Source organism: Hydra vulgaris, chromosome 10 (genome assembly GCF_038396675.1).
Source record: "Hydra vulgaris chromosome 10, alternate assembly HydraT2T_AEP".
NCBI classification, from domain to species: Eukaryota; Metazoa; Cnidaria; class Hydrozoa; order Anthoathecata; family Hydridae; genus Hydra; species Hydra vulgaris.
This window is the reverse complement of record NC_088929.1, coordinates 37169746-37191829: the sequence shown is the minus strand read 5'-3', so window position 1 is coordinate 37191829 and position 22084 is coordinate 37169746. Positions and strand designations below refer to the sequence as shown.

The 22084-nt window shown below is 26.7% G+C and overlaps 1 protein-coding gene across 1 annotated transcript in view; it reads right to left on the bottom strand.

Annotated features, from left to right (window-relative positions):
- The window catches only part of LOC100210231 (uncharacterized), a 232714-nt gene that overhangs the window by 153683 nt on the left and 56947 nt on the right, over positions 1-22084 (bottom strand). The window contains exons 11-15 of the mRNA XM_065807935.1: positions 17177-17248; positions 12231-12302; positions 1873-1944; positions 412-489; positions 210-287 (exon numbers count right to left, since the gene is read on the bottom strand). Coding sequence (XP_065664007.1) covers positions 210-287; positions 412-489; positions 1873-1944; positions 12231-12302; positions 17177-17248 — 372 coding nt within the window. The remainder of the gene's footprint in view (positions 1-209; positions 288-411; positions 490-1872; positions 1945-12230; positions 12303-17176; positions 17249-22084) is intronic.

Genomic DNA, 22084 nt, shown 5'->3' with positions numbered 1-22084 from the left:
AACAAATTTATAAACATTATGAAATAATGTTTCAAAAAATGTTCATAAAATTATAAGTTAAAATTAACACCTAGCACTTACAGGATAACTCAATTAACTAAATTATGTGAACTTTTTAATGTAAGACTTCTTTGAAAAAAATAAATTTGGAAAACAACAGCTTATAGGTAACATGTTTATTAAATAATGTATACTATATAAAAACTTACAATTTTTGTAATTTTGGAAAATAATCTTCAAATAGTAATGGATGTGGAAATCGTGTCAACAAGTTACTACCTAACCATCTTAAAACAGTTTTTAAAAATAACTCAGATTTAAGAAAAAAAAATTAAATTTAATCACTATTCAATCAGTACAACTAACAAAGAAAACACTAAAAAATGAACATATGTAAAATGAACTACTTACAACTCAGTTAATGAAGGAAGATCAGAAATTGAATCAAAACGTACAACTTCCATTTTAACTTTTTGACTGTGAAGAATCCTGATCATAATTTTATTATACAATTGTAAAATTTAATAAAATAAATATTTTATAACTCAAAAATTAAAACTTAGTAATAAAATAATTCTTTATTTATTATCTATCTCTTTTGTACTTTAATACATATAAAAATAGTTATTTAGTTATCAAGACATTTGCACTTTAACTTATTTTCTTAAAACCAGTTTCTTAAAAAAATTTCTTATTTTATATTTGTTGCATGCTAACAGTCAGACATCAATATCATGTTAAACAGACATCAACTTTTTGTCTATCAAGACAATTAATACTAATCTAATGTATAAGACAATTTCAGAAGTCATCATCATAGAAATCTCATTAAATAAGTCTAAAAAATATAAAAAATTTTAAACTTATATCATATTAGCTTCAACAGAAACCCCTTTCAACAGAAAACTTAACATCTTAAACTTTTGAAATATAGTTGTTTTAAGTTAAGCTTTCTAAATTTTTCATTTTTTATTCAATAGAAAATTTTCAATTTATATTATTTATATTCCAGGAATTACTCTGAAATACTACTGCTTCTAAATCTAAAAAAGGTTTTAAGAAAATAAATTGTTTAATAATTAAATTATTCTAAACCTTGTTATTATGGTTTTTTAAAGAATTACAGGGTGACTAGAAAAAACGGAGACAAAATTTAATATGTCCTGATAATAAAGTTTTTTACGGTATCCAATTAATTTTATTGGTTTTCGGATTCTCCATGTTTTTATGTTTAGTATATATATGTTCTTAGTTTGATATCTCTAAAATATATTATATTTTTAGAATGTCAAATAAACGTAGTGCAATTTTGGAGTTGTTTTGTAAAGGAATGCGTCAATGTGATACTGTTTGCTTGCTTAATGTGCCTAAGCAAACTGTGTCCAAGGCCACAGTTTGCTTAGGCACATTAAGCAAACTGTGGCCTTTAAGGCCACAGTTTTTGCAGTAATTAAGTAAACTGTGGCCATTAAGTTAATGCTTAATGTGCCTAAGCACATTAAGCATTAACTTGCACAAACAAGCACAGGTGCACAACCACCAAAACAACAGGAGCTGGGGTTCTTCCGTCAGCCCAACAGCACTTCAGCGATGTGAATTGGACATTCCAACAGGACTCTGCCCCTGCTCACAAGGCGAAAACAACTCAATACTGGTGTCAGACCCATTTTCTGGACTTCATCGCGTCTTCAGAATAGCCGCCCTACTCGTCGGATCTCAACCCAATGGATTATAGTGTGTGGTCAATTTTGGAGGCCAGGGCCTGTGCTACACGGCAATGTGGAATAAAGATAATGGTGGGAAAAAAATGTGTAAAAAGATGCAAAGTATATTAAACATAATTAGTTTTAAATTAAAAGTTTTTAAACTTACAAAACTTTGAGATCTTTACAGCTTGTAACAAATCGAGAATTTAATTCTTTGATTTGGTTTTTATGAAGATCACTGAATAAAAAAAAGACAAACACATATAAATCTATGCAACAAGTATATAAAAAATCAAATCAAATTAAAATGAGAAAAAAAAAAACAATTGTAGATAAAAATATATAAACTATAACAATTTATTTTTATATAACTATACTTTTATACAATTTTTAAACTTTTGATTTATTAAATTTGAAAATTCAAGACTCCCCAATTCTTTTCAATGTTATTTTTAATCACATTTGACTAAGCCATTAATTTTTAAATGCACTCTTCTGTAAACAGTTGTCTCTTCAACTATCTTACATTTTTTTTTTTAATTCACTCTCAAAAAGACTGCAAGGAACCACTATTTAGTTGGCAGTTACTAGAAAACAAAGAATAGAGTTAAAGAGCCAGAAAACGGTTGACAGAAAACATAAAAAGTTGAAGGTTGTATAAATTAGGAAAACATGAAGGTGGAAGAGAGTTCCATAAAATTAAAGTGTGGGGAAAAAAACTAAACAATTAAAAGTGTTTAGAGCATGTAGGAACTAATACATTAAAAAGATGTGACTTTGCTGAATGTCAAGTCAAGCAAAAATAAGTTTTTTTTTGAGCAGTGAACATGATAATATTTGTAGAATAGAGAAAGAGATGCAACCTTATGACAAAGCTCTTTTCATTTTTGAACCTTGTATAGAAGAGAAAGAGCATCATTAGAAGAATCAGCCCAAATATGACAACAGTATTCCATAGGCAAACAAAAAAGAAATTTTTAAGGTTGAATGGAATCAGGAGTAATGGCAAGCACAATAAAGCTTAGCAGATGCTAACTTAGCAATTGTATATATGATTTCCTTGAGAGGCCAGTAATGAATGACAGTCCATGAAGATATAAAGATAAGGACTTAGTGAGCGGGTTACCATTCATTAGTATAAGAGTGTCAAAAATATTGAAAAAGTTGTTTGCAGTAAATGATTGAGTTTTGTTGGAGCTAAAATTTACAAGCCAATGCAAGCCCCAAGCTGTTGTTGATGTGAGGTCAGATTCAAGATCAGCTGCCTGTTCTAACCATTTAAAAAAGGAATACTTTTTGTCAAGACAGGAGTATAAAGTTAAGTAGTAAGCCACATAAGATATAAGATTGTTACTTTTATGCTGTGGTTAGAAAAAAACAATTTAATAATCTCAAAAATTTTCCAAGAAACACCATAAGAAGCAAGCTTGTGAAAAAGACCAGTATTCAAAACTTTATCAAAAGCTTTAGATATGTCAAAAACAATAAACCTTGCCTCAATCCCCACATCTAATGTACGATAAAATCTTTCAGTCACAGCCATTAGCAAGTCAGACATAAAAAGAGAGGATTGAAAACTGTATTTTTTGTCTGAAAGTAAGTTATTTGACTCAAGATAGGGTGTTTGAAATTTGTTAATTAAAGACTTAAAACCTTGCTAAAAATGGAGAGAAGACTGATTGGACAATATTTGGAGGGATCAGCAAGTTTTCTTGAGTTTTTAAAAATTGAAACCCCAGATGTGATTTACCAGCAGGCAGAAAAAACAAGATTCAGTCAAGCACTTATTAAATACTTTAGAGAGAATTAAAGACAGTTAAAGAGAACACTTTTGTAAGACTATGACAGGAATATTGTCAGGTCCACAAGCTGCAGAAGATTTTAATTGAAAATTGAATTTAGCAATGAAAGCTGGGGTGATGTTGAATGTCTGGGTTAACCACTTTGACTAGAATGACAGGAAGAGTAAGGCTGTTAGATTCAAGAGTCGAAATAAAAAAAAAGTTCTTTGCAAATGGTTCTGCCTTATCCTTTGATGAGGTAATTAGATCAGAATACGAATTAGAGATGAAATGTTTGACCTTTGTTTATGACACTGTTGAAAATTTTTCAAAATTCTTAACTAGGGCTTGACAAAAACTAGAAAATTTCAGAAAATTGTTTTTCAGTTTTTTTAAATTATAAAACCTGATAACCGGTTTTACAAGGGTTTTTTATTATAAAAGCAAATTTTTATTATTGCCATATAAATCAAATGTAACCTACAGGATTAAAAGAAAGTTTTTCATACTTATAATAAAAAATTTAATTTTTTTCATTAATTATTAAAGATTAATATTTATCAATGTACAGTAATATTTCAATAGCAAATTTGTTGACAAAAAATATGTTTTTGTTTTTTAATTTTTTTTTTTTCAGTTTATAATGATAGTTGTGATACATAATAACATAAAAGTCTTTAAAAAAAATAAACAATTCAGAGTACAAACAATGTAAAGCTAGATTTTGGAAAGAAGATCATAAGGATCTTATTGTCAGAACTTTAAAAGTTAAACATATTTATTTGTAATATATAGATATATTGAAGATTTAACATAATGCAAAGATACAACATACAAACATTTTAATATATAATATGCATACATTTTACATTTGTTTTTAGTAGAATTTTAGAATGCTGTACATAGAAAAAATATTTTTAAATATAGTTTTAAAAACAGGAAGAGTTAAAGAAGGATCAAAATTTGGTAATACTATTTTATTTCAAAGATGGGCAAAATTTTGAGATTTAACAACCTCAAATTAAAATAATTAAACAACAATAACAAAAAATGAAGCAACAAACAAAATGAAACAACAAACGAAAATAATAAAAAGTTAGTGTTACTTGACTTTCCTGGATTGTTTTGATTATTTTAGGTATTTTAAAATTTAAATATTATTATCAGTATGTAATCTATTAATAATTGCTAAAAAATATTGAAATAGATAAAACTAAATGCAATATCAAAGTGCTTTTTTTAAAACTATATATATTTTCATGATACTTGTGCTTTCCACGTTACTTGTTAGCTTTTTAAAACAAGAAATATTTAAACTATTTATCTATTTAGTAATGTATAACAACCGGTTTTTTTGAGGAAAAAACCCCGGTTTTTGGTTTCAAGAAAACTGAACAAAAAACTGATAAAACTAAATGCAATATCAAAGTGCTTTTTTCAAAACTATATATATTGTTAATTGATTAACCGGTTGCGGTTTCCACTGGTTGCCAAGCCCTAGTCTCAACATCCTAACTTCTGAGATAAGATAACAAATTTTGTAAACTAAGAATAATGGAGCTTAGCATCAGACATCACTTTTTTAGATTGACTTCTTGCAATAATAAAGATGTTTATTCTCAAGAGAGTTGTTCTTTTGAAAAAGATAAAAAAAAAATAATTACGATTAGATATAGTAGCTGCACAAGAAGGTGAAAACCATGATTTATAATGAGGCATGATTTATAAGCATATTACAGCATAGGTTTGTTAATGGTAAAAATGTTGTTCCAATTTATTATTGGCTTTAGATTTCTTAAGAAGAGATATTGAAGCTTTAGATTTCTTAAGAAGAGCTACTGAAGCTGGTAATGATGTTGATGTAATACTTTTTAAAAGCTTTTGATTAAGTTTCATTATTGAAATTATGTTGCAAACTTTGTGGTTTCAACTTTTGTATTCTACAATGGAGTAAAGCATTCCTTGGTAATAAGAGTAACAAAAATTTGTTTTAGGTGAGGATGATTCAGATTTTGAGGAAGTTACAAGTCAGATTGGGATTGCCTCAAAATCTGAAATTGACAAATCCACTATTTGTAGTTATATTTTTTTCTAAGATTTTTGGATTGTTTAAAAACATATATTTTGGGTTATTTTGATGATCAGAATTAGGCCTAGACTTTGATGTAGTTAAACTTTTTTCTATGTTCTTTGGATTGTTTAAAAACATATATTTTGGGGTTATATGATGATCAGAACTAGGTCTAGACTTTGATGCGTAAATGATTTTAGATGAAATAAAAAAAACCCGAGTTATTGTACTAAGCTTTGTTCAGTTCAATATTTTCAGTATTTTCAGAGGTAACTTATAATGAAAATGAATTGAATGCAATTTTTTTATTAAAAAAACAAATTTTGCAACATAGTCTCTGTTCTGAACATTCTTTAAATCTTTCAGAAAAAGAACACACAGTGGGTACCTCAGCTACCAAATGATACACGGTCAAACAATTGACTGTATAGAAAAATTCATTAAAGTCAATTTTTGCAGATTATATAGCTATTCATAATATACCTATCAAAACCAACAAAACTATTGACAGTTGAGCAAGATAAATGAAAAGCAAACAGTCAACTCAAAATATTTTTAATAAACAAATTTGTTCAAAATTGTATATATATATACCATAGAAATTGTTTAAATTGAGAGTTACCAGGGATCCAAAAAATGATAACAACTTGGTTAACCATTGAGCATGGTAGTATTTATAGAAAAGAAAAAGAGATGCATGTTACAATAATCAGATAGAGCAGTTTTGACTACTCTTAGAGGGCATTTTAAGACCTTGTTTTAAAATGAAAAAGCATCATTAGAAGAATCAGCATAAACATTGCAACAGTATTACACACAAGGGCAAATAACAGATTTGAAGAGTGAGAGAATAGAATCAGGAATAAGAAAATGACAAGCGAAATAAGGAGTGGCAAGTCCTATTTTTATAACAGATAAGTAGTGAAAGAAAATTTAAGACGTAAAATAGTAGCAATGTTGATATACATCAATATAAGAATATCAACAAAATTGCAATAATTAATAAAAGTAGTGTTTAAGTTTCATTTAGGCTAAAATTCACCAGGCAACCACCCAACAGGCCTCTAGTTGTAACAAAAGTGAGATCACATTTAAGATTGGGTGTTCAAAGCAGTACATATATGGCTGTATCACTATCCAATTTAAAGATAAAATTATGATTGTTAATATAGATGAGGAGCAACACAACTGCAAATGTGGAATGCTCTGATACTCCAGAAAAAAAGATTTATACAAATACAAATTTTAAAAAATTTCTTAGACACACTTGTGAGACATAAGAAAAAAAATCTGCACAGATATTTTAAAGAATATTTATTCAACTATTGTATTTAGATATTGAATGTTATATATATTTTGAAAGTGCATATAATAATATTCTTAAACTTAACTTAAGTAAGTTGTGTACAATAGAATGCACGCACTTTGTGTTTTATACTCAACATCAGCTTTTACACAGTCCATGGCTAGACTTTCTTGCTTTAATTCATTTATTTTTGACTTTAGCCTCTTTTACATTAAACCTTAGTTTTTCTTTGAAAATAGCCCAATATCTTTTGATAGGGCATAATTCAAGACAATTAGTGGATCGCAGTGTTTTTCAACTAAATCTACTTCATGGTCTCTAAGCAAGTTAAAAGTTGTCCCAGAGTAGTGACATGCTAAATTTAGCCAAAATAATAGATTACTTGTATCAGACCTTTAAAATAAAAAAAGATGCTTCTTGAAGCATTTTACACAATATACAAATGAGCATATTGTGGTGTCAATTGTTCTTGCAGTCACAAAACAAGAGATTTTTTTACCACATTCACAAATGATTTAAATGAAGATTTTTTAGATAAATTTTTGCATTACAATTTATTTTTGGAATTCAGTTATTTGCAATTAATTGCTGAATAATATTGGTGTGCCAAAGGTAATAGGAAATATACAGCGCAATAAGTTTTATCATCAATATTCAAACAAGATTTTTTAGGGCATAACTTTTGTATAGAGCCGCTTTGAACTACAAATTGCATAAACTCTTTTTATATTGAAAGCACTTGTCTCAAATTTATTCGCAACAGTTTAAATAGAAATCTCCAATAATGAAAAAAAAATGCCTCAAACAGGACTTTTCTCTTTGGTATCTTTCACTTTTTTACTAAGATTTTATCAAGCAAAAACAGATGCCATTATCTAGCAGGAAAATAAGATTATGTTAATAGTTTATTAGCTTAGAGAGTATAAATGAGATTTTTACACTTTTGTAAGGAGTTTTCATTTTTGGTCACTACATTCGAGTAATGAATTAGAAGAAACGTTTTTTGCGAATATTTCTGCCTTATCCTTAGAAAAAGTAATAATATCAGGCCTGTAAAAACGAGAGGTAAAGAAAAGAAACCCATTCAGCTATAAGATAATAGCAACTATATGGAGAGTCTGATGAAGAAGTAGCACAAGATAAAAATTTTAGTCATTGCAGTCTGAATCACATAAAAAAAACTGAGCACAAGCTATGATATATTAGAGTGTCACAAATTTTATTTGAGTAATAGATTGAAAAAAAGATTTAGGCATTAGTGCTAGCATGGTCTGTGGCGCTGAGCCATTAAGTGCAATGAACATTAAAATCACTAATAATAATAATAGTATATATATATATATATATACAGTGCTTCCAGAAAGTATTAGTGCACTCATATTTTTTTTACCTAAGGGAAATTCAAATGAGTATAACTCGAAAACAATAAAAGGCTGAGTGATAATTTTTTTTTAACTTATTCATAAAATAAAGCAGAAATACTAATTGTCAAATATATAAAGGATATTTCTTTATTATTATCTTGAACTTAATTAGAATACAACAAGAGTGATAAAAACAATATTAAAAAAGTGTGCAAAAGTATTAGCGCACTTACAGTTTTTCAAAGATGGTAAGAAAGTTTAATATTTTATGTGACCACCTTTGTTTTTAAGGCATGCTAAGACTCTGCGCGGCATAGAATCTATAAGTTTTCTGATTAATTCTTGTGGCACGGTATGCCACAACTCTTGCATCTGCGTTTTGAGCTGCACCAAGTTAGTGGGCTTGCTTTTTTGTAATTTGCAGTCCATCCAACTCCAAAGATTCTCAATAGGATTTAAATCAGGTGAGCGAGCGGGCCAAGGCATTAGATTAAACCATTTTTTTCCCATGTATTGCTTTATTGAGCGTGCTGTGTGGCAAGGAGCGTTATCTTGTTGAAATTGCCAGGTGGAGTTTGCCTTGAAAACTCCATTGATGGCTTTAAATAACCTTCTAATATCTCTCTATATCGATGTTGATTAAGGCAATCAGTGTAAAGATGCGCCAGTCCATTGCTAGATCCAGCAATGCAGCCCCAAATGCTAATTGAACATCCTCCTCTTTGAACTCTTGACATGATAAAACGAGGATTATATTTCGTTTTTGTATCTCCTCACAACAACCCTTTTCTTGCGATTAACAAGTTCAAAAATTGACTTGTCCGAGAAAATTACCTTTCTCCATTGCTCTACAGTCCATGCAGCTCTCTCTTTGCACCATTTTCTTCGCTTGAGCCGGTCTTTCATACTTAATAGTGGCTTCTTTGTTGCAAGGTATGAATTGAGATGTTTTTTCTTCATAAGCTTGCTAATTGTTGATCAGCTTACTTGATGTGCACTCAACGCTGTATTCAGGTCTGAGGCAATTTCCGCTATGTTTATGTTTGGGTTGCGTCTAGCGAGCATAATTGCTTTATTTTCGTCCCTTTCTGACATTTTTTTGGGACGACCAGAGCGACTTTTGTTTTTGACTGTTCCAAACTCATTATAGTTTTTGAGCGTTGTTCTAACGCTGTATTCAAGTTGACGTCCGATTTCTTGATTGCTAAGACCACTTTTGTTCAGGCCAACAGCTTGCTACTTTGTTTCAATTGTTATGCTCCTTAAACCCATATTTTTGTTGTTGCAATTTTAAAGTATTAACTAACTGTATTTCAAATGATATTTCCGCCACTTCAATTTATTCTTCTTACATTTTTTATTGACATTTTTCCAAGTAATCATTAAACTTCTAATTAACTCATAAAAAAAACAAGTAGGTTGACAATATTTGACATTATAATTAAATTTAATTGGTTTTACCTTTCATTTGAAAAAAAAAACTAGTTCAAAATTAAAATTACTTTGCAATTTATACTGATTTGAAGTTGTCTATAATAAAAAAAATACAAGTGCGCTAATACTTTCTGGAAGCACTGTATATATATATATATATATATATATATATATATATATATATATATATATATATATATATATATATATATATACATATATATATATATATATATATATATGTATATATATATATACATATATATATATATACATATATATATATACATATATATATATATATATATATATATATATATATATATATATATATATATATATATATATATATATATATATATATATATATATATATAATGGCTGATTGATAAAAAAAAAAGGCTTGAACAATTTGATTAGAAACAACTGTAAAAAGAATCTTGGGAAGAATGCATAGCACTCTAAGCAAAAAGCTATGCCATTGCCTTTGACCTGCTAATCAATCTAAAGTCAAAAAATTTAAAGAAAAAAAGGGCTCATTATGTGGCCTCAACAAGGCACAACAAAAATACTAAAAGGAACACATTCCAAGCACAACATGGTACTGCTAAAACTTGGATGATATACAGATATTGATGGAATTAGCCTCTCCAGGAGCTAACACAGAGCTCAGGAAACTTTATTATAGATCTGGCACTGATTTTTAGAGCTGTACTTCCATAAGAATATAATAGAAAGAGTTGCATAGAGGCTAACAAGGGGAAACATATAAAAACCCATGAGTCAAGAAGATTCATTGTTCATCATTTCATGCAGGAAATAATGTAACACAGTTTTACACCTATGTCAGCATATTAGATAAAGAAGAGGTGTGAGACTGGTAAACAGATATTCTCTGCTTACCTCTTAAGCATTAGACTAGAAAGTCTTTTACCTGAATGCAGTAAACATCTGCTTAATAAAAATGTTTTTATCAAGACACTGTTACTAAACTTTACTCAACCAAGAGCAGCAAAGCAGGGGTATTTTAAGTCAGCTTACTTTTAACAGTTACATAAAAAATTGAATTCAGCAGGCAGCAGGAAATGTGACATTTTGTACTGGATCACATGTTATTTGTAGAAAGGCAATCATAATGATCTTGATCATGACCTGACTTGTAATATTTGACATGTAATAACCAGGAGTTATTTTAAACATAAACTGTATATTGTTTTTCTATTAAAGTTACATTTATAAAGTTTCTCATAAAATAAATTTTGAGTTTTTATTAAAAATAGTTTTTCATATATATAAATAAAAAATATTAACAAATTAAAAAGAAATGAACAATCTAAGTCATAACCATACAGCTATGATGTATTATATTGCAAAAGATGCAATATATTGCAAAAGATGCAATATATTGCAAAAGATGCAATATATTGCAAAAGATGCAATATATTGCAAAAGATGCAATATATTGCAAAAGATGCAATATATTGCAAAAGATGCAATGACACTTGCAAAAATAGTGCAATGATGCTTATCTATTTATTTTTTATGCAAGAGAATTTTTTTTCTTTTTTGGTAACAATTTATTATAAATTAAAAATAAAAGTACAACAACTCTTTTTATGGCTTTATACTTTTTTTAACAAAAGAAATTCTTCTTAACCATTATCTTGATTTTTTACCTCCGCTAACTTTGATTGAACTAAAGGTGTGTGTTTCATTTACAACAAGGATGTCAAGCAATCAAATTGTATCATCAAAATTGTGCAATAATTTGTAGTCATTTGCTAACAAGCAAATTAAGGAATCAGTTAAAAAAGGTTGTCTTGGTTTTACAAATTATTTTCTAAACTTCAAACATGCCTGCTAGCTCAGGATTAATTAAAATAATATTGAAAGTATTGAAATAAATTAGGCAGTGAAAAAGTAAAAAAAGCAATAAATAAAGATGATATTAAAAATAGATATAAAATAATATAGTGTCTTTGTAAAATATTTTTGTATATTTTTTGTTTTTGTGTATATTTTATTACAATCAGGTAATTATTATCTTTAAATATATTAACTACCTGATTTATATTCCATCCCTTTTGCATTGAGCTCACTATCATTACAACTTGTTTACTAGCATTACAAATTGTTCACTATCATTACAACTTGTTCACTATCATTACAACTTGTTCACTATCATTACAACTTGTTCACTATCATTAAAACTTGTTCACTATCATTACAACACAACTTGTTCAAAAAGCGAATAAAAAAAACATTTTTGAAAGTAAATTTTTTATTCTATATAAATATGAGCAAGTTTCATAAATCTAAAAAAACATTTTAGATAATAAGTTATTTTAGATTTTTTATAACTATAAACATTTATAGGTACATATAAATTTATTTTTAAATTAATATATTATTTATTATGAAATATATATTAATTATATTATTAAAATAATATTATTATAAACAATATAGTATATTAATTATTATATCAATCATAATTAATATAAAAGTTAATTTAAAGTGATTCAAAATTCAATGATAATTTTTTCAAACTTCACATAATAAACTTACAGATGTACTAGTTTTGTTATATTCCACAAGACATAATTTTGAAGAGATGATATTAAATTATTATGAAGTTCTCTAAAAAAAATATTGTAAATACTTTTTAACATTATTTAATAGTTACATTAAACTTATTAACTACCTTTATTATACAATAGACTATCCGTCTATTTAATTACAAATAAAAATCAGTCAACTTTAAAATTTCACAGGTCATTACTTTCTTTTTGTTTAAACTAATTTTTACTGGCGATAGAGTTTTGGATGGTTTGAAAAGTTTTTTTTGAAGAAATCATTTCTGGTTATCTGAAATATGAAACAATTATTATATTTGCCATTGATTATAAACAAGGATCACAAACTGAATACTGGCTTTTGAGTTGGAACCTTAAGAAATTTATGTTAAAAATTTTATCTAAAATTTTTTCAAAAGACTGCAAAAAGCACAATAATATTTAGAAAAAAAAATTGCTATCCTTATGATGGACACATTAGAAAACTTGGCAAAAATTTGAAAGTGAAGAATGTGACTAAAACACAACATTTTTGATTGAACTTGAAAACCTGAATCATATTTGCAATTTTAAAAACTTGTTAAACCTGCTGAATGAACAATTTTTGAGTGAGACCTCAGTAAAAAACTTTGAAGTTACACCTGAGTAAAAATTTTAAGTTAGACCTCAGTAAAAAAAAATTAAATAAACTTCTAAACTTGGATTATTATATTCCATTAAACTTTACAACAATTTTGTTTTAAGATTATCAAAATTCAAACCATTATAATTAAAATTCTATTAACTATTCTAAGACTCACAATATTTTGATTCCAAATAAATATTATTTAAGAATATTTTTCAACCTCTATTAATTATTCAGTGTTTATATTATTTAATCTAACAATTTACATTATTTATTAAGTATTTATAGTTATTTTAATTATTTATAGTTATAGCAAGCAATGGGTATCATCCAGATATCTTTGGTAAGTTATTGGTTGGAATGAATTAACAAAGGCTATATTAAGGACTCTTTTTGAAAAAATGCTTCAGCTATGACTACCATCAAAGAATCAATTGAACCTGAATTAGGTAAAATTTGGATTTTATGTTCGTAGAAAAACTAACACTTGCTTAATGAAAGTTCAATTAACTGGTGTATATCAACAAGTTAATTTAGTCACAGTTTTTAAATCCTCAAAATCGTTGTTCTCGAAATTATTGTTCTAACAGGAATTGCTAAACCTACTATTGCTACAGAGGAAAACTAAAAGAAAGTGAATAAAAACTATGTAATAGTAAATAAAATAATAAATAAAAAATGATTTAATAAAATTGAAATTTGTATTTTAAATCGTGGATATCAACGTGTATATTAAAATTGCCAATGGATATAAATTAACCACATCAAATGAAACTTGAATTTGATTAGGACCATTCTTTAACACCTTTGACAAAACTATTTGAATTATTTCAAGTCAAATTATATTTTTCGTTAATGCTGACTGAATAATTTTAAATAGATACTCTGGCCACAATCATTTTTATAGATCCCCATAAATCAAACTCATTCAAAAGCTCTTGAGTCCCTCAAAAATTGTCTCTTTCCATTTTTCAATACCATTGGCTTTAGCCTAACCTCTCTTATATTGTTCTTTTATCACAACTCCTTGATGTTCTTACCCTCTCTGATGACTGCTATATGGATTGTTGGTTGATTTGGTGCAGGAAGATCAATAACAGCCATCTGAATATGTTGACACACTGTGTCAACTCCTCCTGCACTTAGCAACTTTAACAGCCTCAACTGTCCTCTATTTAATTAAAAGATTTTGTATGGTTTGCATATCTAAGTTTGAATGCGGTTTCAATAAATGCAAAATATACTTTTTCATTGCCGCCCGGAGTGCCTGGGTATACAATTGATTTAAAGAGCACTTGCTTTTAATAATACAATTGCAACGTTTATTTATGGTAGGTTGGATAAGTTTAGGAATATAATTAAGTTCATATTTGTAACCAGACTTTTTTAATACATTCTGATACAAATGGGCATGTTTCGAAAAATAGTTTCATTAGATGAATTAGCTCACAGCCTTAACTCTATAGAAAAGAAAGTTGCTTTAAACTGCTTAGAGGGTGATTAGAATCAACATGTATATAACTTTTGGTTTTACAAAACAGTCTAAAAGATTGGTCATTGAGGTTAAGTGTCACATTAAGGAAATTTACAACAATATATTTTATTGTAAAGAGATAGAAAGATTGTTATTTTTAAAAATTTGAATAGTATGATTTTTTATTATATCTAAGAAGTGGCCAATAGTCAAAATATTTAGTGGCCACCTTTTGGATATAATAAAAAATCATATTATTCAAATTTTAAAAATAACAATCTTTTATGATGTGTTAAAACGTTGTTTTAACACATCATTTCAACACATCATTCATTTTAACACATCATTCAAGTCAAATTATATTTTTGATGTGTTAAAACGTTGTTTTAACACATCAAAAATTAAAAATAAATCATTTTCTGATAGTATAGTGAAACCAAAAATTACAAGAAAAAAGTTTCTAGGATGAGTTTTAATTTTGTAGGCACCTGAAGTTGGAGAGGTTGACAATTACCATACTGTTTTAAATAACGGTTAGACTTGGTTCTTAATTTTTACAAGTTTCAGATCTAGTCTAGATTGAAATGTTAACCCCAAATACCTCTGACAAAGTCACCTGTTGATGTGAAATTGATTAAAAATGGCTATTTTAATCTCGTTATCTCGTTAATATTATTTAAATTTTGTTCATTTATTCATTATTTTTGTTGGAATACTTTCTAATGAGCAATGTTAGAGACTTTGTGTCTTTTTGAATTTGTATTTTGACCATACTTATTCTGTTTTAAGTTTGAATGTGTTTTTAGTATTTCTAGAAATTTGAGTTTTTTTTTTTAGTTTTGAATAACATTTTCAGAAATGATGGATGCTGATGATGAGAAGTTAGGGAAGGTTTTAAAAACAAAAGGCTACTAGGTTTAGAAAAAGTTAAACTGATTGGAAGAATGAAAAATACAATAATTCCAAAATTAGGTCAATTCTCAACAGCCAGAGATATTTTACAGTGTTGCATTTATTACAAACAAAAGTATTTTTCACAAACTACATCAAGAAGTAAAGTCATTTTTTGTAGACTACCAATTGAGGTTACTCTCACTTTTTTAGTTTAAAATTAATAAAGTTTAAATATAAAATGTATCATTATGTTGCTATATGAAAAATATTTAATCTGAAAACAGTATTATAGTACGATTTTTAATAATTTAAGGTGTGCAGATCAAGATTGTGAAAGAGAGGATGTTTATTTGTTATTTATGGATTTGCCAACAAATATTTGCAAATAACAAGACAATTCATGATAAAACAACAAAAGCAAAGTTTGACGCTGATTAGAATAAATTCCTGAATGAAGGTATTGATTACTCTAATTATCAGAAGTTTGACTGGTAAGGGGCATCTACTAAGACTACAGATAAAACCAGGCAATTTCTCATGAAAGTGCACAAAAGAAAAACATTTCCAAGAGATGATCACAAGGAATTATGTACTCTTACCTAAGTGTATTTATATCTTACCTAAGTAAATTATAGATACCTCTCAAAAAAGTGCTGAATGTGCATTAATGAAACTTTCACACAGTTAAACTTCACACAGATTACATATCAGATCACCTAATATGTAATTTGTGTGAAGTTCATGTTAGCTTTTAACCCTAAGAAACCCAAATTTTTTCATAAAAAAGATACTTTGATTCTTTATGAGTTTGTTACAGATCAGTCATATCTTATCTTAGCCTACTTGATATAGAAAAGGAAAATATATATAATATATATATATATATATATATATATATATATATATATATATATATATATATATATATATATATATATATATAAAGATATATATATATTTACTAAAGAAATAACAATTTACTATGGTTACATAGAATAGTATAAATAATTAAAGGGTATAAAAAACAAAAATATGAAGAGGACCGACAAAAAAGGCCCTTTACTCAAATTTTAAGAAGCATTAAGAGTATCTTGTCTTATTTTTTTATCTTTTTTTGGTACCTTTTCTTGTTTGAGAAAGTTTAAAAAGAAAATATTATATTTGTTCTGGAACTCATCAGCTGAACTAAGAGGCAAAGACCTATATCATTTGTTTTTGAAATAGAGTTTTTCCTCCAAAAGCATTACAGACATCTAATAAATTAGTGAGTATATATATATATATATATATATATATATATATATATATATATATATATATATATATATATATATGTATGTATATATATACATATATATATGTGTATATATATATATATATATTTATGTATATATATTTACATAAGAGATACATTAGAGAAATTGTACTGTATATATATATATATATATATATATATATATATATATATATATATATATATATATATATATATATATATATATATAAATATATGTGTATATATATATATATATATATATATATATATATATATATATATATAAAGTTAGAGATATTGTACTGTATATATATATCTAAATAAATATATGTATATATATAAATATATGTATATATATATACATATATATATATATATATACATACATATACATATATATATATATATATACATACATATATATATATATATATATATATATATATATATATATATATATATATGTATATATATATATATATATATGTATATATATATATATATATATACATATATATATATATATATATATATATATATGTATATATATATATATATATATATATATATATATATATATATATATATATATATATATATATGTATATATGTATAACATATATATACATATATAAATATATATTTTTTTAAATTTATAATCTGACTTACAAAATGAATAACTTCTGCAATTGAATGAATGATTTTGGAGCAATGTAGGTAATAATATTGTTACTTGCATTTCTAAAATATATTACACATGCATTTTCTTTACAAATGTTAAGGAACATGATTTATTAACATGATTTGATCCAGATCAAAGAAATTTAAATATCTTAAACAGTGTTGAGAGAGAAAAAAATGTATTGAAAATGAAATACCCCCCTTACCTTATTATTATTATTATTTATATATAGAACAGAAAAAACACATACTGAAACTATTGAGTTCCTGTGTAACAAGTCCTTGTGTCATAAGGTTAACAATTTACAACAAGAGGTAATCCACTGTTATTCAGGGTGGTAGCCTTCTTAGCTGTTACATTTAAGTTCATGGCAGGAGGTACCCAGCTAACACAAAACGCTAAAGGACATTCCACATATGTTGTGAACTTTCAAGCACATTCTATGAACATTCTTCTCCTCAACGTTCTTTTGGTTTGTGCAAGGTTTGCTGCAAATGTTACATGAACCAGCTTTTGTAAACTCCGATTTACAGCTCTTAAAACTTCAATACAAGCATTCAAATAATAAACAGCGAACGTTTTCCTAATGTTCACTGCAAATGTTTTTTTAATAGCTCCTGAACGCCCACCTTAAACACTCAATAAAAAATACGGAAGTTTACCCAACGTTTTTCTTCTTTTTTAATTTTTTAACTAAACTTATAAATGTATAGGATGGGAAAGACTTTCTGTTTAAACCTACACTTGCTAGTTTTTATGTAATGCAATGCTTTTTCGAACTTACATAACCATTATTTATTTATTGTTAAATAAGTACTTAAGTAAAAATTAATATGTACTTAACTACAAATTCACCATTTTTTTTGACTAAATTACACAAGGCAAAATTTTTGGTATGAAATTTGAACACGAAGCTAAACGACACTATAATAATAATCATTATTATCTAGCATAATAACTTTGTTTCATATAAATATTAGTAATCACAATAATTGTAATTAAATAATTAGTAATTACATAATTATTATAAATTTGAACATAGTAAACTTTAGAGCTGATTACATTGTTTTAATTTGACACCAAAAAACTAGTCTTAGTCGCAAGAAGGAGGTACTGTAAAGTTCTATGCAATAAGTTCAAAATTCGTATTTAAGATGTTTAGCATAGATATTAAATTAGAAATTATGTCTAAAAAGTTGAACTAAATTATTATGTATTATACTGTAAATATATATATACATACATATACATACATACATATATATATATATATATATATAACACATCGCTCAATAAGTCCGTAGGATGACATATAGATGGCAACACAAATACCGAATCCGTATTGTTTTTAGAAAGTACCAACCTTCAAACGATATCTGTCAAAGTTTCATGACAATCGGACCATTATTTACCAAGTTAGTGTGTGAACGATTAAATCAACTTTTGTGAATTGAAAAAAATGGAAAAATCAGAATTTCGTGTGCTCATTAAGCATTGCTTTTTGATGGGAAAAAACACGGTGCAGACCAAACAATGGCTTGATAAGTGTTATTCGGACTCCTCTCCATCGAGGCAAATGGTTGAAAAGTGGTTTGCTGACTTTAAACGTGGTTGTACAAACACCGATGATGCTGAACGCTCCGGTCGCCCAAATTCGGCAGTTACTGAGGAAAACATCAAAAAAATCCATAAAATCGTCTTATCCGACCGCAAATTGAAATTGAAGGAGATTGCCGAGGCCATAAAGATATCAGAAGGCAGTGTGTTTACAATATTACACGAACATTTGGGTATGAAAAAGCTTTGTTCGAAATGGGTGCCGCGTTTGCTAACACCAGACCAAAAACAACAACGAATCGATGATTCTGAAGCATGTCTGGCACTATTTCACCAAGATAAAAAGGATTTTTTGCGTCGCTACGTCACAATGGATGAAACATGGATCCACCATTTCACTCCTGAGTCAAATCGACAGTCGGCTGAGTGGACACCAGCGGGTGAAAGCCGCCCAAAGCGCCCAAAGGCTCAAACTTCTGCTGGCAAGGTTATGGCCTCCATATTTTGGGATAGCCAGGGTATATTGTTCATTGATTATCTTGAGAAAGGTAAAACGATCAACAGCGAATATTACATGGCATTATTGGAACGATTGAAGGCTGTAATTGACGAAAAGCGACCGCACATGAAGAAGAAAGAAATTCTCTTTCATCAAGACAATGCACCGTGTCACAAGTCAATGAAAACAATGGTAAAAATGAATGAATTACACTTCGAATTGTTGCCCCATCCACCATACTCGCCTGATTTGGCCTCCAGCGATTATTGGCTGTTCTCAGATCTCAAAAGGATGCTCCAGGGAAAGAGATTTGGATCGAATGAGGAGGTCATCGCCGAAACTGAAGCATATTTTGAAGGAAAAGATAAATCGTTCTACAAACATGGTATCGAAAAGTTAGAGAAGCGCTGGAATGACTGTATCGCCTTAAAAGAAGACTATGTTGATGAATAAAATCAAATTATGTCAAAATGTTGTTGTTTTATTAGCTATCCTACGGACTTAGTGAGAGATGTGTTATATATATATATATATATATATATATATATATATATATATATATATATATATATATATGTATTATATATATATATTATTTATTATATATATATATATTATTTATTATATATATATATATATATATATATATATATATATATATATATATACATATATATATATATACATATATATATACAAATAAAAATATATATATATATATTAATATATATATATATATATAAGAATATATAAAAATATATATAAATATATATATATATATATATATATATATATATATATATATATATATTTAAGCGAGAGCGGGATTGGTTGTCACAAAGTTTATTATAGGAAATGTTGATAAGGTTTAATACTTTAAAATCGTACAATGGAAATGTTATATAAAAAAAAGATTTTAACTGTAATTTTTAGCCTTTTTTAGAGTGTAGAAATAAGCTTTTTTTTTTTTTTATAGGTTTTTGATATGAAAAAGTTAAATTTCGCTTACTTAGAAATTTTCTTTTACCAAACAAAAATTATTCTATTGTGCTTTAAATGTACATTTTTAAAGTTTTTTATTCATTTGAGTAACTTAATCCACAAAAAATTCTCATGAAATTCACACGCTTTTAGGTAAATTTACAGGTGTCTAACAACTTACATAGAAGGGGTTGCTTGTCACAAAATATATGGGGATGGGTGTCATAAATTAGGACCCAACCACTCCATTAGTTTAAAAAAATTCAATCTACTACCTGAGAGTATTAATTAATTATGAATTGTGTTCTTGATCCAACATTTTATAAAAATACAATTTTTAAAAACACTTATATATTTCTAAACTAAATGTGTTTATAGTTTTATATTTAAAAAAAAAACACTTTCGATATATAGTATTTTCTTTTTTTTCATTATATAGCCTTTTTTTTTTCAGATTATTTAGATTTATTCTTTGTATTATATTAAAAAAATTTATTGATACTAGTTTTAAATATAATCAAAACATACCAAGAAATGTGACAACAAGCCCCATAGTATGTGACAACCAATCCCATGGGTGGGGTTGGTTGTCGAACAGAAGAGGTCTTTGATAAATGATTTTACAGCAAAAAGTATTTCACTCAATGTCATAAAAATATTGTAATAGTTACCGGAAATAGTTAAATTACTTTCATGCAAAGTTTGGCATTGATTTGGTGAAAAATCAAAGCTGAGCAGTCTAATATGTAAAAAGTGTAACAACCAACCCCGCTGTCCCATATATATACATACATATATATATATATATATATATATATATATATATATATATATATATATATATATATATATATATATATATATATATATATATATACATATATCAGTGATTTCCGGAATGGCGGACACTTTTAAAATATATAAAGAGAGGTTATCTTTTTATTAGCTATGTCTGTGAATGTTTTCCATAGATATGGCCTTACTTAATTGAGTATGAGCTCAATTTTAATTAGTCCATAACTAAGTTCTAAAAAAAACTAAAGAAAATATTATTTGAATGTTTTTAAAATGTTTGTTATTTCTTAGTGGACTGGTTATACCTCGTGTATATATATATATATATACTTTTAAAATATATAAAGTAAAAATAAAGAGAGTGAAGAAAAGAGAAAAAAAGAAGACTAAAAAACAAAAACCTAAATTAAACAATTAAACAAAATTAACAAAAGAAAAAAAGAAAAAAAGAAACTAGAAAAGAAAAAAGAAAGACAAAAAACCAAAGTTAAAAAGAAAGAGAAATATTTTTAAATTTTGTTAATTTTGATTACCTTTTTTATTTGAATATTTTCATTTATTATGAAAACTCTATATTTCTTGTGACTAAATGTTTGCATATGTGTGACACGTTTTTATTTGTGAGTGCTATTGAAAATTTTTGTTTATTTATTGTTATTTTTTAATGTTTTTATTATGACTATTGATATTAGTATTATTGTACTTATTAAATCATTGTTACTTTTTTTGCAGTAATTGTTTTAGTTACATGGTAGGTTGTAAAGTTTTGTCAGTACATAACTGTTTGTAACTTTTCTGTCTGTGCATAATATTCAATTGTTATTTTAAAATTAATATTGGTTTATTATTTTAAAATTTCCTTATTATTCTTATAATTGTTAATTTATCATCATTATTTTATTTTTTATTTTTTATTTTTAGATTACTATTACTATTTCATGGTATTTACATTAGATAAGTTTTTAACTATTTGTAAATGACGTCTATTGTAAGATCTTTTATTAAAAAAAAATATATATATATATTGATTGATTGAAAACATTGAAAATATTAATGAATATAA